Source organism: Lithobates pipiens, unplaced genomic scaffold (assembly GCF_037356315.1).
Source record: "Lithobates pipiens isolate NorthernLeopardFrog02 unplaced genomic scaffold, aLitPip1_a1.2 Scaffold_22, whole genome shotgun sequence".
NCBI classification, from domain to species: Eukaryota; Metazoa; Chordata; class Amphibia; order Anura; family Ranidae; genus Lithobates; species Lithobates pipiens.
Window position 1 is genome coordinate 186339323 of NW_027507784.1, and position 16459 is coordinate 186355781.

Genomic DNA, 16459 nt, shown 5'->3' on the forward strand with positions numbered 1-16459 from the left:
CAGGTAAGTGTCACTATTTTAAAAGTCAGCAGCTGCAGTATTTGTAGCTGCTGGCTTTTAAAAAAAAAAAAAAAAAAAAAAAAGTCCCGGTGGACTCCCGCTTTAAGGCTGTCAAATATATGGCAGATGCCTCTGCAGAGTCTATCAGGATATCTGCCAGATCCTCAGCGCTCGTTAACTCAGTGAGAAGAGCCCTCTGGCTAAAGACTTGGTCAGGGGATTCGGCTTCTAAAGTAAACCTGTGCGGAAATTTACCCTTTTCAGGTGACCTGATGTTCGGACCAGAACTGGAGGCTATCCTTGACAGGACTACAGACAAAAAGAAAGCTTTCCCACAGAAAAAAAGTGGTGCAGGAAGAATTTTCATCCTTTTCGACAAACCGATAAGGAAAAAGACCAAACAAAGAAAAGTCCCTGGAATCCTCAGAGGAACAGGCAGAGGCGGGGTACTGTTTAGAAACCCAGAGAAATCCCCTAAAAAACAATGACGATCTCCCAGTAGGCAGGAGACTTCAGGATTTCTTGCTAGTTTGGGAAGAAACAACAAGAAGTCCATTTGTTCTGGGGTTAATCAAACAGGGTTATCATCTAGAATTTTCACAGGAGTCCCCCAAGTCGGTTTTACATCACAAACCTGCCAAGGGATCAGGAGAAGGCTCTGGCTATGAAATCTCTTCTACAAGAGCTGATGCAGCAGAAAGTCATCTCACAGGTTCCAAAAGGTCAAGAGGGGAAAGGATTTTACTCCCATATTTTTCTGGTCAAAAAAAATCCGGAAAGTTCCGCCTGATTCTCAATTTGAAAGTTCTGAATCGATCCATAAAATACAAAAAATTCGGGATGGATACAATTTTCTCGGGGAGGAACTTACTGACCCCCAAGTGTTACATGGCTTCCATCGACTTGAGAGATGCCTATCTCCATATTCCAATAGTACCCCCATCACAAAGTTTCCTGCGTCTTTCAGTCAATCTGGGGGAAGAAGAAGTTTGGCATCTACAGTTCCGAGCTCTGCCCTTCGGCCTTTCTTCCTCTCCCAGAGTATTCACGAAGGTGATGGCAGAAGCCTTGGAGCTCCTGAGGCTGAAAGGGATTCCAATAGTGCCCTATTTGGATGACCTGCTACTGTTTGCCGACTCAAGTGGTCAAGTAGAAATCAATCTTCAAATAACTCAAGCACATCGAAAGAGTTTGGGTTGGCTTCTCAACCTTCAAAAGTCAAACCTAATACCATCTTGAAGGGTAAGGTTTCTGGGGAATGAAGTAGATTCATTAGAACAGAGAATATTTCTGCCCCAGGAGAAAATAGAGAAGATGCAGTTAGTTCTGAAAGCACTTCAATTCAATTTGGAGATTTCCATAAGACAAGCCATGTCGGCTCTGGGCCTGTTGACAGCGGCAATTCCCTCAGTACAGTGGGCCAGGTTCCATGCTCGTCCACTGCAGGTGGATATTTTGAGGAATTGGTCATACCAGGAACCTCTGGAGAAGAAGTTCTTCATAGGGGCAAAAGCAAAAAGATCGCTCTGGTGGCGGAGAAACCAAAGAAACATCTCAAAAGGGCTTCTCTGGTCCTTCCGGTAACCAGAAGACTGACCACAGATACCAGTGCATGGGGTGGGGGAGCCCACCTAGAAGAACAAATGGTTCAGGGGGTTTGGTCCAAACCAGAGGCAAGAAGGTCCTTGAATTGGAGAGATTTGAAGGCTATTCACCTAAGCCTGCTCTCCTTCCAGGAAGTTCTAGTGAAACAGCATGTCCAAATATTGTCGGACAATATGACGGCAGTATTATATTTAACAAAGCAAGAGGGCACAAAAAGTAGAACCTTGATGGAGCTAGCTTACCAAATCCTAAGATGGGCAGAGAACAAGTTGGCCTCTCTATCCGCAGGTCCATTTGAAGGGGATGGAAAACACCTTGGCAGATCTCCTCAGCAGGAGAGAAATAAGGGAAGCCGAGTGATCTCTAAATCAGGAATTATTCGAGACGATCTCCAGGAGATGGGGCTCCCCTCAGGTGGACCTCTTTGCAAAACAAGAAAATGCAAAAGTACCAGACTTCTTCTTCCTTCAGAGGCAGGATCAAGCTCTCGGAATACAGTGCCTTGCGAAAGTATTCGGCCCCCTTGAACTTTTCAACCTTTTGCCACATTTCAGGCTTCAAACATAAAGATATAAAATTTGAATTTTTTGTGAAGAATCACCAACACGTGGGACACAATTGTGAAGTGGAACAAAATCTATTGGATATTTTTAAACTTTTTTAGCAAATAAAAAACTGAAAAGTGGTACGTGCGAAATTATTCGGCCCCTTTTTACTTTCAGTGCAGCAAACTCACTCCAGAAGTTCAGCGAGGATCTCTGAATGATCCAATGTTGTCCTAAATGACTGATGGTGATAAATAGAATCCACCTGTGTGTAATCAAGTCTCTGTATAAATGCACCTGCTCTGTGATAGTCTCAGGGTTCTGTTGAAAGCACAGAGAGCATCATGAAGACAAAGGAACACACCAGGCAGACCCGTAATACTGTTGTGGAGAAGTTTAAAGCCGGATTTGGATACAAAAAGATTTACCAAGCTTTAAACATCCCAAGGAGCACTGTGCAAGCGATCATTTTGAAATGGAAGGAGTATCAGACCACTGCAAATCTACCAAGACCTGGCCGTCCCTCTAAACTTTCAGCTCAGACAAGGAGAAGACTGATCAGAGATGCAGCCAAGAGGCCCATGATCACTCTGGATGAACTGCAGAGAACTACAGCTGAGGTGGGAGAGTCTATCCATAGGACAACAATCAGTCGTACACTGCACAAATCTGGCCTTTATGGAAGAGTGGCAAGAAGAAAGCCATTTCTCAAAGATATCCATAAAAAGTCTCGTCTAAAGTTTGCCACAAGCCACCTGGGAGACACACCAAACATGTGGAAGAAGGTGCTCTGGTCAGATGAAAGCAAAATCAAACTTTTTGCCCACAATGCAAAACGATATGTTTGGCGTAAAAGCAACACAGCTCATCGCCCTCAACACACCATCCCCACTGTCAAACATGGTGGTGGCAGCATCATGGTTTGGGCCTTCTTTTCTTCAGCAGGGACAGGGAAGATGGTTAAAATTGAGGGGAAGATGGATGCAGCCAAATACAGGACCATTCTGGATGAAAACCTGTTGGAGTCTGCAAAAGACCTGAAACTGGGATGGAGATTTATCTTCCAACAAGACAATGATCCCAAACATACAGCAAAATCTACAAAGGAATGGTTCACAAATAAACGTATCCAGGTGTTAGAATGGCCAAGTCAAAGTCCAGACCTGAATCCAATGGAGAATCTGTGGAAAGAGCTGAAAACTGCTGTTCACAAACGCTCTCCATCCAACATCATTGAGCTCGAGCTGTTTTGCAAGGAAGAATGGGCAAGAATTTCAGTCTCTCGATGTGCAAAACTGATAGACATACCCCAAGCGACTTGCAGCTGTAATCGCAGCAAAAGGTGGCTCTACAAAGTATTAACGCAAGGGGGCTGAATAATTTTGCACGCCCCACTTTTTCATTTTTTTATTAGTTAAAAAAGTTTCAAAAATCCAATAGATTTCGTTCCACTTCACAATTGTGTCCCACTTGTTGGTGATTCTTCACAAAAAATAAAAATTTTATATCTTTATGTTTGAAGCCTGAAATGTGGCAAAAGGTTGAAAAGTTCAAGGGGGCCGAATACTTTTGCAAGGCACTGTAGATGCATTGGCCCACAAGTGGGACTTCCAGCTGTCTTACACTTTTCCCCCATTTCAGCTGATTCCAAGGGTGTTAGCCAAATTCAGGATGGAATCCACGGAACTAATCCTTAATAGCTCCTTATTGGCCGAAAAGACCATGGTTTTCAATCTTCTTATTTTTTTGCAAATAACTTTTTATTTGTTTAATACAATGCAATACACGTCATGCATTTCACTGCCGCATTAAAATAACAAGAAAAGGAACAGTAGCAAATAGTCCATGCCTATCGATCTACGGAGTATAGCCACCTGGAGTAGGTACGGACCAGGCCGAGGAGGCTCGTTCGCAGTCGTTAGGACCTTCACTGAGAATCGGTATACAAATCCACAGGTCACGGTTTCCAGTGAGAGAGCCCATGTTGCGCTAGCAGGTATCAACTTATGTTACTATATGCACGTACTATTCGTTATCAAAACTACTCTCTAGAGAAGAAATAAAAAGGAAGAGCGAGCTAGAAAAGGGAAAAAACCAAGAGAAAGAAAAGGGGGGAGTAGAGGGGGGGAGGGGGAAGAGGTAGAGGTGGGTAGTCACCATGGGTGGTCCATGCGCCTGGTCATGTTCGATCCTTTCCGAAGATTCCAGGGATTCCATACCACGTCATGCGCCTCTAACCGGTCCTGTATCCTGGCGGTCATCTTTTCCATCAGCTCCACATCTCTGATTCTAGTGTGGAGAGCACCAGAGGGGGGGGGGGGGCTGTGTCTTTTTCCAATGGAGGGCAATAAGACACCTCGAAGCTGTCAGGATGTGTCAAGATAACTTCTTTTGGGATTTCGTCAATTTAGAAAAAGGGATGCCTAGCAAAAAGTTTTGGGGGTCAGGGCCATCTGCTGGTCTAGGATACTTGGAAGTTGCCAAGCAGGACAGATCTGAGTCAGGGCTAGATCCTCCATCCAGATCCAGATTATCTCAATTTAGCAGCCTGGTTTCTGAAGAACAGACCTTAAGACAGAAGGGCTTATCAGAGAAACGTATTGCTACCCTTCTTGCAAGTAGGAAAAAAGTGACAGACATTTATTTCAAAGTCTGGAAGGTGTATAATACCTGGTGTTCTAGGAAAAAAAAACTTTAATTTGCTTAGTAAAATTTCGGTTTTGGAATTTCTTCAAGAAGGATTGGAGAAGGGGTTAGCAAGTACGCTCAAGACGCAGGTAGCTGCTTTATCTTTTTTTTTTTTTTTTTTTTTGGAAAGGATCCTGTCGGGGGAACTTTTAATCAGATTGGTTAGGGCTATGGCTAAAGTAAAACCTAGATCTATTCTTAGTTTTCCCAAATGGGATTTATCTTTAGTTCTTCAGGTACTGACACAGACTCAGTTTGAACCTATAGAATAATAATAATAATAATAATAAATTTTATTTATAATGCACTTTCCATCAAAAGACCTCAAAGTGCTACATAATTACAATTAAAAACCAACAAACCGCTTAATTTACAAAACATTTGCTAACAAGAAAAGTCTTCAACCCCTTTTTAAATTTTTCAGTAGACTGAGAAACCCTCAGATTATAAGGCAAAGCATTCCACAGACGTGGGGCAGCAGCACTAAAGGCCCTATCTCCCATGGTTTTCAACCTAGTTTTTGGAACTTCTAAACAATTCAAATTAGTTGAGCGAAGGGAACGCGGTAGATTTTTCAATCTAAGAAGTTCCTTAAGATAAGGTGGAGCTTGTCCATGTATGCATTGATGGACAAGAAGAGAGACCTTATACTCAATCCTTGTAGAGACCGGCAGCCAATGAAGAGATTTTAAAATTGGAGTGATATGCTCATGCTTCCGCACTCTCATTAGGATCCTCGCTGCAGAGTTTTGAACGTATTGCAACCTCTGCATGCTCTTTCTCGGAATCCCAATGAGAAGTGCGTTGCAATAATCCAGCCTGGAGGAGACAAAGGCATGCATCAACCTTTCAGCATCGGAAAAAAGGATAGGACGAAATTTAGAGATATTACGAAGGTGGTAGAAAGAAGTCTTGCATACTTGATTTATATGAGCTTCAAAAGTGAGTTGGGAATCCATTTTTACACCAAGATTAGTGACAACAGACGAAACTGGAATTTTAGAGCCTGAAAAGGCAATACTTGTTATCAGCGATGATTTAATCTGGTGAGATGTTCCAATCATAATAAACTCAGTTTTGGAGCTATTTAGTTGCAAGAAATGTTGTTTCATCCACTCCTTTATCTCCTCCAGACAGGCAGTAAGGACTGATAGGGGTGACTGCACTGAAGGAGTTTCAGCTGCAGCTTTTATATAAAGCTGTGTATCGTCAGCATAACAATGGAAAGAAATATTATAACGATTTATATTATGGCCCAAGGGAGTAAGATATAGAATAAATAAAATCGGGCCAAGCACTGACCCTTGGGGAACTCCGCAGGTAACCACATGCGGTTTCGATTTAAAATGACCCAATGTAGTTTGTTCAATCCTATCTGTAAGATATGACTCGAACCAACTGAAGGCTAAATTTTTTAGTCCAACATTATAACGAAGACTATCTAAAAGAATGCCATGATCGACAGTGTCGAACGCAGCTGACAAATCCAACATAATAAGTAAAGACGGAGAACCGGCATCAGATGACATAAGAAGATCATTTGTAACCCGAACGAGAGCGGTCTCCGTATTATGAGCAAAACGAAAGCCTGATTGAATTTTTTCAAAAAGGCTGTTATGCTTGAGATGATCCTGAAGATGACTTGCAACTGCTTTCTCAAGTACCTTAGATAAAGAGGGAAGATTAGAAATAGGCCTATAGAAGGGTCATCGTTAAAGTTTTTGACACTCAAAACTGTTTTGTTAGTGGCGGTAACTTCTGCCCATAGAATCATTGAGTTACAAGCTCTATAAATTAAAGAACCCTTTGAGATGTCTACCAGATAGGGCAGTCTTAAGGACAGATCCAGCCTTCCTGCCGAAAAATTACAATCCTCTGGTCTTGTAATTTGTGTGGTCTGTGCAGATTTCAAGGGATGGGTGAGCAATGTGGTGAACTGCAACGAACTTGACGAACCCGCTGAGTCTTGTAATTTTGTGCCTATTGAAGGATTGTGTTTGTGAGTTTTTATTCTGCTGTTTATTGCAATAAAATTAACTGTGGTTTGACGGGATTACACTATGGTTCCATCTTTTCATGCAAACAAACATTGGGAAGTACTGGAGCAATAGCGATATCAAGATTAAACAGGAGGAGATAAATAGCCAAAAAAACAGTGCCGATGGGGATAATGTATATGTGACATGCTGATTTCATCTGTGCATTTCGGTAAGAATATTACCAAAGGGGCCTCCACTGAGCACTAGCCTCCTATGTGTGGAATTCACGTGTGAAGGTGGTGTGGCAAACACGGTGGTGGTGGTGAAGGAATTCCAACAGAAAGAATTCACTCTGGAGAATTCCTTTGGTTCCTTTCTTCTTTTTTCTTTTTGGACTTTTTTTTTGACTATTTGTGCACACAGTTATAATGATGTAGAGTTAATGAATGAATTTTAAATGAGTGTGTGTGTGTAATTATTTTTGCACATCAAATTGCATCTTGCAATTGAGAGTCAGCGAATATTTACTCAATAAGGAGTGTATTGTTTATTTTTCTTTGTAGCGCTGCTGTTCTGGGCAGCAGTGAGCAGTCGAGAGACCGTCAGTTTTCTTGGCTTCGCATCTGCTGACTGAACATTTGTGTACCTTTTTTATTTGATGAAACTCATTTTTAGGAATGATCAATTAGGCAGCTGCTGATTGTATAATTCTACAGCACCCAATAGACACGCACATTGTGTGTAAATAAGCACTTGCGTTTATACATAGTGAGGACAGAGGGCGTTTACGTATAAACTATCTTGTACACAGGAGATCGTTCTCCCTACATTTTGCCCTTTACCTTCGGGGCCAGGGGAAGAAGCCTTCCATACTCTTGATGTCAGGACGTGTCTTAACTATTTGGAGATAACAAAGGACTTTAGAAAATCATCTTCACTCTTTATTTTAATGGAAGGTACTCACAAGGGATGTAAAGCTTTCAAAAGCACCCTCGGAAGATGGTTAAAACAAGCCATTAAAGAGGCATACACCTCTTTGGGTCTGGAACCTCCAGAAGGGATTTTGCCTCATTCGACTCGAGCAGTAGCGGCATCATGGGCAGAAAGGGTCGGGGCATCTCCTGAGCAAATTTGCAAGGCTGCCACATGGTCCAGTCTTTCAACCTTTTACAAGGCACTATCGCTTGGATCTGCTTTCAGCCTCGGATCAATCCTTTTCTCGGTTATCCTCTCCAAGGTGCTGTCCTGAAAGGCGAAGGGAGAAAACCTTAGACTTACCGGTGACGGTATTTCTACGAGCCTTTCAGGACAGCAGCCTACTTCCCTCTCTAGGTGATTATGTATAATTATAGGGCTTGGTAACTGTCTGTTTATATTTTCCAGCATGTCAGAGGATTTCTTGGTAACAACTCATTGGTGGAAGCAGCTGCTTTTAAAAGGGGCATTGTCACGCAGTGTTTTCTGTGAAGAGGTGGAGCTACGCTCTCTTCAAGGTGCCGTCCTGAAAGGCTCGTAGAAATACTGTCACCGGTAAGTCTAACTAAGGTGTGGTGTTTTTTTTTTTTTATTTTATTTTTTTTTAGCACCTGATTAGAGTCAGAGGCTCTAATAGGCTTCAAAATAGGGTGGGCTCGGGTCGCAGAGAATGCACTCCAATCCCACCCAGGTGTGTTGCAACAGCGAATGAATATACGCTGTTGCAACACTGATCCTCCTCCCGGCCAAACAGGAAGCGGGTATGAAACCAGGAGAGGACACAGGAGCAGCTTTCCCCTGGGCCTGCCACGCTTAGACAGGGGCGACCACGCTGGGAGAGGGCCGCATCAACTTCGCACTCCATTAATAACAGACTGCTGCTCTCACCGCCCGCATCCAGGGTAAGGACTGACCGGCAGACAGCGGGTGGGGATTTGCTGGGGGTGCTAGTGCCGCGCCGAGGGATAAGGGGCAGTTGTGCTAGTGCAGCTCCACTGGCGGCCCGGAATTGGTTGCTGCCAACCCCACCCACCAGCCACTACACAGAATATGTAGTCATGGACTTTGTGGACATATAGAAGAGCAGCTGAGTACCTTTTTTAAAAACAACTTTTATTTTGTACCATTTGAAAAACTATTACTCTACACATAGGGGTTTGCAACATGCAAAGTTTCCACTCCTTATCTTTAGTAGAGTAATCTCAGCCAGTAAGACTAGAATTCATAGCATGTGTATGTTGCCCATACAGGTGCAAATGAGTAAGATAAGGTGAAGCCACTGCCTTTCGGGTGGAAAATTCAGGTACATTCAGTAAACAGCCAATGGCTTTATATGCATAATCTTCAAATAAAAGGACCAACTTTCCAATGGAGAACCATCCAGATCCACTGTGTTTATGGCACCATAAAGACAGCATAGTAGTCTAGGCACATACCGTATATTCCAAAAGAGGGGGCTCTTGATAAATATCTGAGAAACAAACTCAGTTCACATGAATCCATTATCTTGTTTATCGCAAGCTCCCTCTTTGAAATCGATGTGCCTTGACTACTTTTTATTTTCTAATTTTTTTGGGGTAAGTTGAAAAGTTTTATTGAATATAAGAAATACCAGTATAACAATGCCAGAACAGAGTATCCACCAGGACATAGATCAGTGGTTTTGTGTACAGTGTCAAAATTAGACAGTGATACAGAGTACATCATCATAGCAAGACCAATTGGCCAACCATAATGTTAACAGGTAGCACATCAAAGGAAAGATACATGAAGCTTAAGCAGTATCCCCAGCCAACCAACCACTCAACCAAGAGCATAAGACGATGGAGTATGTATTAACCTACAAAGAGTCTATCCATGACTAGGTCTAGCGGGGTATCCAAAAATGGACCCCAAAGGTACTTTTATTTATGGGGGCAACCTCTATGTTGGTATATGAGTTTGTCCAGGCGAAGAGTTTCTCCCATGCACTGTACCCACTTTGTGCGAGGGAGGGTCTGAAGATTTCCAGTGCCATAGGAGAACCCTCTGGGCCTGATAAAGGGGCTCGAACTACAGCTTATTCAGTGGGAACAGGCAGTTGAAGGTCATCTAAAATGCCCAGTAGGCAGGGTTTAGGGTAGAGTGCCATGGATATTTGGAAAACTGTGTTAAAGTGGTTGTAAACCCTTACAACACACTTTGACCTACAGGTAAGCCTAGATTAAGGCTTACCTGTAGGTCCAAGAAATATCTCCTAAACCTACACGGTTTAGGAGATATTTTCCAAAATACAGGCACCGCTGTCTACGGCACATGCGCACTGAGTGCGGCACCGTCAACGGCGAATATGCCGCGCGTGGTGGCTCCCGCCTGCATGCGCGGGAGTGACGTCATCGCCAAATGACAGTGGCGAAGCAGCGAGACCCACCGAGAAGATGGATGCTCCGGACTACAGGGGACGGCGGTGACATCGCTGGCTCCCGTGTCAGGTAAGTGACACATAATGGACTACTATGTGATGCATAGTAGTCCATTATGCTTTACCTTTGCAGGGAATGAAAGATAAAGTAAACTCATCAGGGTTTACTTCCTCTTTAACCACCTATGACGGATCCGATCCCATTAGTGCATCCCGCTTCCTCCAATCTATCAGAGAGATATATTATCATAGCTGCATTGAATACAAGTCTAGCCGAAAATAGCTTGTAGAATCTTGAACTTTTTATTGGACAGAATCCAGACTTTTATACACATTTTACACAAGGGGTAGATAACAAGGTAGGGCTGCTCATGGATACTCCCCCCCCCCCCCCCCCCCCCTCCAGGAAGGCACAGGGTGACTTAGACATAAGAGTTGTATGGGGAGCTGAAACATGGGTTTCCCAACCTTTCCAAGGAATCCTGTGTTCCATGTGCCCTCCCGTCACACCACCCCTACCCGTACCTATGTAATTTGGGGCATCTCCACAATAGATTAAGTCCCCCAGGTCCCTGCAGCATTTACCGCAAATAGGGGCATCTAAGAGGCCCATTTTGTGTAAGATGACTGAAGTATAATAAACTCTTAGAAGGATATATAACTGCATGAGCCTTTGCATCATGTTAAGAGAACATTGTGGCACCGTTTGAAGCATCTTCCCACTGGCCCTTCACAAAAGTGCACTACTTTGACAACCCTGTTGTCTTTATGGTGACTTGCTCACATTGGGTCTGGATGGTTCCCCATTAGGAAGTCGTCCTTTTATTTGAAGATTGTGTACAAGACCATTGGCTGTTTACTGAAGGTACCTGAATTTTCCACCCAAGAGGCAGTGGCTTCACCTTGGCTTAATCATTTGCACCTCTATGGGCAACATACACAATCTACCCTACTGGCTAATCTTAATCTATTAAAGCTTAGGAGTGGGCTAAAGTGTCCTGATTCTGTCACGTGCTTCTCGAGAAGGATTCCCAAAATGTGACAAACTAATCTGAATCTTTGCATGTTGTGAACCCTATGTGGCATCTGTAGTCCATAATTCTTTTCTAAGTTTTGGATAGAGGGAAAAGGTTAGACTTTCAGCCATAAGAAGTGGGGTGTGCATTAGAAGCCACAGCAAGTCAGAGCCTGCCCTGTTTCCTGACTGGAGGGCATGCAGTATCATCTAGCTCTTTTCTCCTTAGCTGTGCTGTTCATGATCCACTTCTTTCAATTATTTTATGTAAGTTCTTTGAATGATGAAGGTTTTGCATCACACATGGGCATTACTTGGAGCAGTCTATAGTCTTCCTTAGAGTTCCCACTCCTCCAGACTGTCTTCCACACATCAGATCATTTTGATTAGGGTTGCACTGATACTAAGCATTTGCACGAGTATCAGTACTCCTGCAAATGTGCTGATACTAGAAACCGATACTTTCAGGTTCGGTTCTTTCATCTGTCAGTGGGATTCCCCTGCTGACAGATGAAATATATACAAAGGAATGCAGGCAATTTATCAGTTGTTAAGAAGTGGGGCCGCAACGTCCTTAACAACCGATGACGATTCAGCTATCAGTGGGATTTCCCGGCCCCTCCCCCTTAGCTCAGTTTGTGTCCTCCAGACAATGTGCTTTTCCTCTGGCTCCTCTGTGGGTGGCTGCCGGGTGAGTAGTGCGTGAAACAATGTGTAGAGCATAAACTCATAACCACGTGCATGAAAACATAATGATAAAGTAAAAAAATTAGTGTATAAAAAGTGAAATGTTCAAATCAAGCAATAATTGTTTATTGGGCTAAAGATTCTCACAACAACTTGCAAGATAAAATAAATAAAAACAATCCCAAATCCAATAAAGTGTAATGGAAAGGATAAACAAGCAATGTGGGAGTCTCAAATGAGCAAGTCCGACGCGTTTCGAAGCGAGGGGTCTTCAACTGGGGCATCCAGTCTTCAACTGGAGAACGATAATTTTTAGCCCCATAAACGATTATCGGTTGACCTGCACCATATGGAGCTTTTTCATCTCCTTCACTTTCATTTTCCATCCTGCCCTTTTTTTTTGATCCTGGTTCGTCCATTCCTATGTGGATCCTTCTGAGACATCTCTGGCTGACGATCTTACGGTCCTCTGTGGGCCTTCACGGTTCGGGGATTGTGAGCTGCCTATCCATACATCCCAGGTGACACCAACAGGAAAATTACAGGCGCATTTGACCCACTGCTGTATGGTATGTGTGTCCAACTTTGCTGGTAGGCGTACCCTATAGTGTGTACACCGTTGTCAGGATCTGATTGACACACTGACATCTGTATCAAGTTTTTCTGGAAGGGAGACTCCAAAGGACTTTTTCATATTCGTGAACTGCTTTACTTGGTTTCGTTTATTAGCACCCACGGTTCCTCCTTTGGGTGTTTTCACACTTTGTGTGGATTTATTTTAACATTTTACTGTTTATACACTCATATATATATATATTTTATATATTTTTTTTACTTTATCATTGTGTTTTCATGCACGTGGTTATATGTTTATGTGCTACACATATTGTTTCACATGTTGTTTTTACTTTGAGTGTTAGCAGCTTTTAAACCCATCTCACAGGTTTCGCGCAGTATTTTCCCCCCTTCTTTGCACATGGGTGAGTAGTGTGTCCTGCACTGAGCCAGGAGGCTTTGCCCCCCCCCCCCCCACCTCTGATGAATTTCCCTAAGTGTCTCAGCTGCTGCAGAACTTCTTGGAGAGGGGAGGACAGGTCTGCTGGGTGTTTTAGTGCAGAGCAGTGATTAGCAGCTGTGGGGTTTCCAAATACCCCATTCTCCTCCTTCCTCCCTTCCTGCATATGCCAACGATAGCCGCCCTCCCTGTTTCTTCACCCTAACCAACCCCCCCCCCCCCTCCCCCTCCCGCCTCTCCACCCTAAACAAAAAAAACCTTCTCGTCTCTCCACCCTAAACAATAACCCCCTCCCCCTCCTAAACCCCCGTGCTGCCTATCTGTTAGTTCGGCCATGGTCTGAGAGGGCCGCCGGCAGTGGCGTAGCATGGGGAGGGGGGGGGGGTCGCAAAATTATTAATGTGCCGAATCTGCCAACAGTGCCGTCCCAAATGTGTTGCGGCCTTGTTTTTCATCCCTTGTAATAGCAATAACATTGAGATATATATATATATATATATATATATATATATATATATATATATATATATTTTTTTTTTAAAGGTACAGCGTTATAAATAAATAAATAGGTATCGGTAATTGGTATCGGCAAATACTTAAGGAAAAGAATCGGTACTCCTTAAAATACAGGTATCGGTGCAACCCTAATTTTGATATTTGCATAATTTCTCCCATGAGCCAGCTAGGGCTTTTATCAGGACTGAGGGCACTTGATAAGAGTACTGAGGCTGGCTGCTGTGATGTTTTCATATGTACAGCAGCCTGCTAACTCCTCCTTACAGCCATAATCTGTGTGAATCATACAGACGAGCACAAAGACCCAGTGATATTACCAGGTCTAAACAAAACAAAAAAAGGTAGTTTGTATGTCGAGGGATGGAGGGAGGAACCAGGGAGGGCAAAACATAAGCAGATTAATCTTCAATATTAAGATCTGAATTCTGAAGTATAACCAAGCAGTGCAAAAAATAATCACTTGCCTAGTTGAAGATCTGTTTTGTAGGCATGCTAAGATACTAATAAACTGCCTTTTCTATGTTCCATTTGTTTTCCTCAGCTGATACAGAGGATGTCTGCATTGTGGAACGACTGTTTTCCAGTAGTTTGGTTGCTATTGTCAGTCTTAAAGCGCCACGAAAACTTAAAGTATGCCATTTTAAAAAAGGAACAGAAATCTGTAACTACAGCTACTCTAACACAATTTTGGCAGTAAAGCTAAATCGGCAGGTAAGTGAATGTGACCAATGTATTAAATTAGTCACTATGAACATCTCTGTGAAGTTCTAAATCTAATATGCCATGATTGGGTGAAGATGAAAAGGAAGCAATAACTACTTTGGCAATAGCAAATAAGACTTATATCCTGTTTAATACGTTTGTTAAATCTTTTTCATGAATCCAACGATTTTATTGTCCATGCATTCATCCGGTAAGTGATTTCTGAATGGTGTACGGACATGGTGCGATCCTCGGTGACTTGCTCTTTGACTGCATGCAAACTGAAAAATCTCCTTTCTCCTGTGTTTTTTTTTTTGTTTTTTTTTTTTTTTTTTTTCTTTTTAAATACACAAGCTTATGCTGACTATACACATGAAAACTATGGGGTATATTTATAAAACCATCTCTGGAGTAAAGGCCAGTGAATATTTTATAACTCCTTTTAGTTGAGCATTCCCTTGTCGCATTCACCCTGTTTATAATGGGCCAAATGTCTTATTTGTCAATGTGACAACCAGTAAATGGATGCTGTCACGTTTTACAGAATGCTATAATTCAGCTGGCAATTTTGGTGATCATTGGTCTCTATTGTTCAAAAACTGTTAAAATGATCTAATCTCATGAGTCATGTGTCTCTGTGGTTTACAGTTTGTTACATTTGAGTAAATTAAAAATCTAGCATGTATTACTGTATGCTAAGTGGCTTCCTCAGATTGCTTGCTCTCTTCTCTACCAGTGTTAAGTTGGTTAGATAACTGGGTGACAGGGAAGTGCTAAATCATGCTTGAAACATTTGTGTGTAACCTGTAGACATGGGCCGAAAAACCCCCTGTTCAGTTTGCAGCAGAACTCCCAAACAGGGGAAAAGTTCTTTCCCAAATCGCAAACCTCATTGAAGTCAATAGGAGAAGAACAGTAAAAATAAAAAGTGCCCATTGTGAACGCTTATGCAAGTAATTGGCCATAAAAGTGGTATGGGGGTCGGGGTACTGCCCTGGGGGACATGTATCAATGCAAAAAAAAAAAGTAAAGATGATTTTTTTAGGACTAGTGATTTTAATGATTATTAAACACTTCCTGCCACTGCAGCATGACAACAAGCCAGTGCGCGCCTGCAGCACGATGATCGGTGGTGTGGCAGCTGTCGTACCGCAGCTCTAATATTGGTAAAGAGCCTCTGTTGTAGGCTCTTTACCACGTGATAAGCTGTGTCCAATCACAGCTGATCAGTGAAAATAGGAAGACCCGTATGTCAGCTGCTCTCTTGACAGAGGGTCTGCACTGATTTATTATCAGTGCAGCCCCCCCCCCAGGATGCCTACCCAGGACCACCAGGGGTAGTGATTAATGTCTAATAGGAATGGCAATTAGTGCCTATCAGTGATGCCCCAAAGAGGAGTTTTTTAGCAGCAAAGTACATAAATAACAAGGAATTCAAGGAAAAGTGTTTTTTATTAATAAAATGTATTGATGTACAAAAGATTTTTTATTTTTTTTTTACCATGAAGGGTAAAATATGAGCTTGGCACGGAACCTTTTATAGGTAAGGTAAACTTTTATTGGGTAATAAACAGCGGGTGCCCTGACACTATAAAAAACAAACTAACCAGCATCACCCGTAACAGTTATACGATGATCACTGGTGAAATGGTTAACTAGGGGGCAATCAGGGAGTTAAAACCTTTACTAGTTAGTATATGGGGGTACCTGACGCTATAAAATGCTGACGGTGAACCTAAATACTTGCCTGCCTAACTAGTGTCACCTGTGACACTAATACAGCAATCAGAAAAAAGATCACTTGGTGACACTGGTGACTGGGGGTGATCAAGGGGTTAATCCTTTATTTAGGGGGATACCCTAGACCTAAAGGGGCATAACACTAACTGCCTTACCACTTCTAACAGTCACAAATGACACCAATGCAGTAATCGGTAAAAAAAATAAAAACGGCTATTGGTGCCCCTGTGACAGGGGTTTGGGGGGGGGGGGGTTGATTGGGGCGTGAAAAGTGTGCCTGTGTGTTCTACTGTTAGTGCACCAAACTCCACACTTACTTGATGACTTCTCTCTTCAGCGCTGTAACGAAAAGACCAACACGAGGGGAGATGACATCACTTCCTTTCCTCTGTTTTCTGTAATGTAAAGGCCGGGAGAGATCGTGAGGGGGTGGCCATAAATCAGTGGCCTCCCCCTCAGCACGGATCGCTCCCGGAATGATGCCGACCACCTCGGGCACTGGGGGGTCGGGGGGGGGGGGGGGGCGCACGCAAATAACGTACCCATACATTACTGTGCCTGCCTGCGGCATTCTGCTTCAGTATAGCTGTG

General features: G+C 42.9%; 1 protein-coding gene across 2 annotated transcripts in view; it reads left to right on the forward strand.

The window, feature by feature from the left end:
- The window catches only part of WIPI2 (WD repeat domain, phosphoinositide interacting 2), a 73782-nt gene that overhangs the window by 18529 nt on the left and 38794 nt on the right, over positions 1-16459 (forward strand). For both annotated transcript variants that reach the window (XM_077448736.1, XM_077448737.1), the window contains one exon: positions 13968-14137. In XM_077448736.1, coding sequence (XP_077304862.1) covers positions 13968-14137 — 170 coding nt within the window. The remainder of the gene's footprint in view (positions 1-13967; positions 14138-16459) is intronic.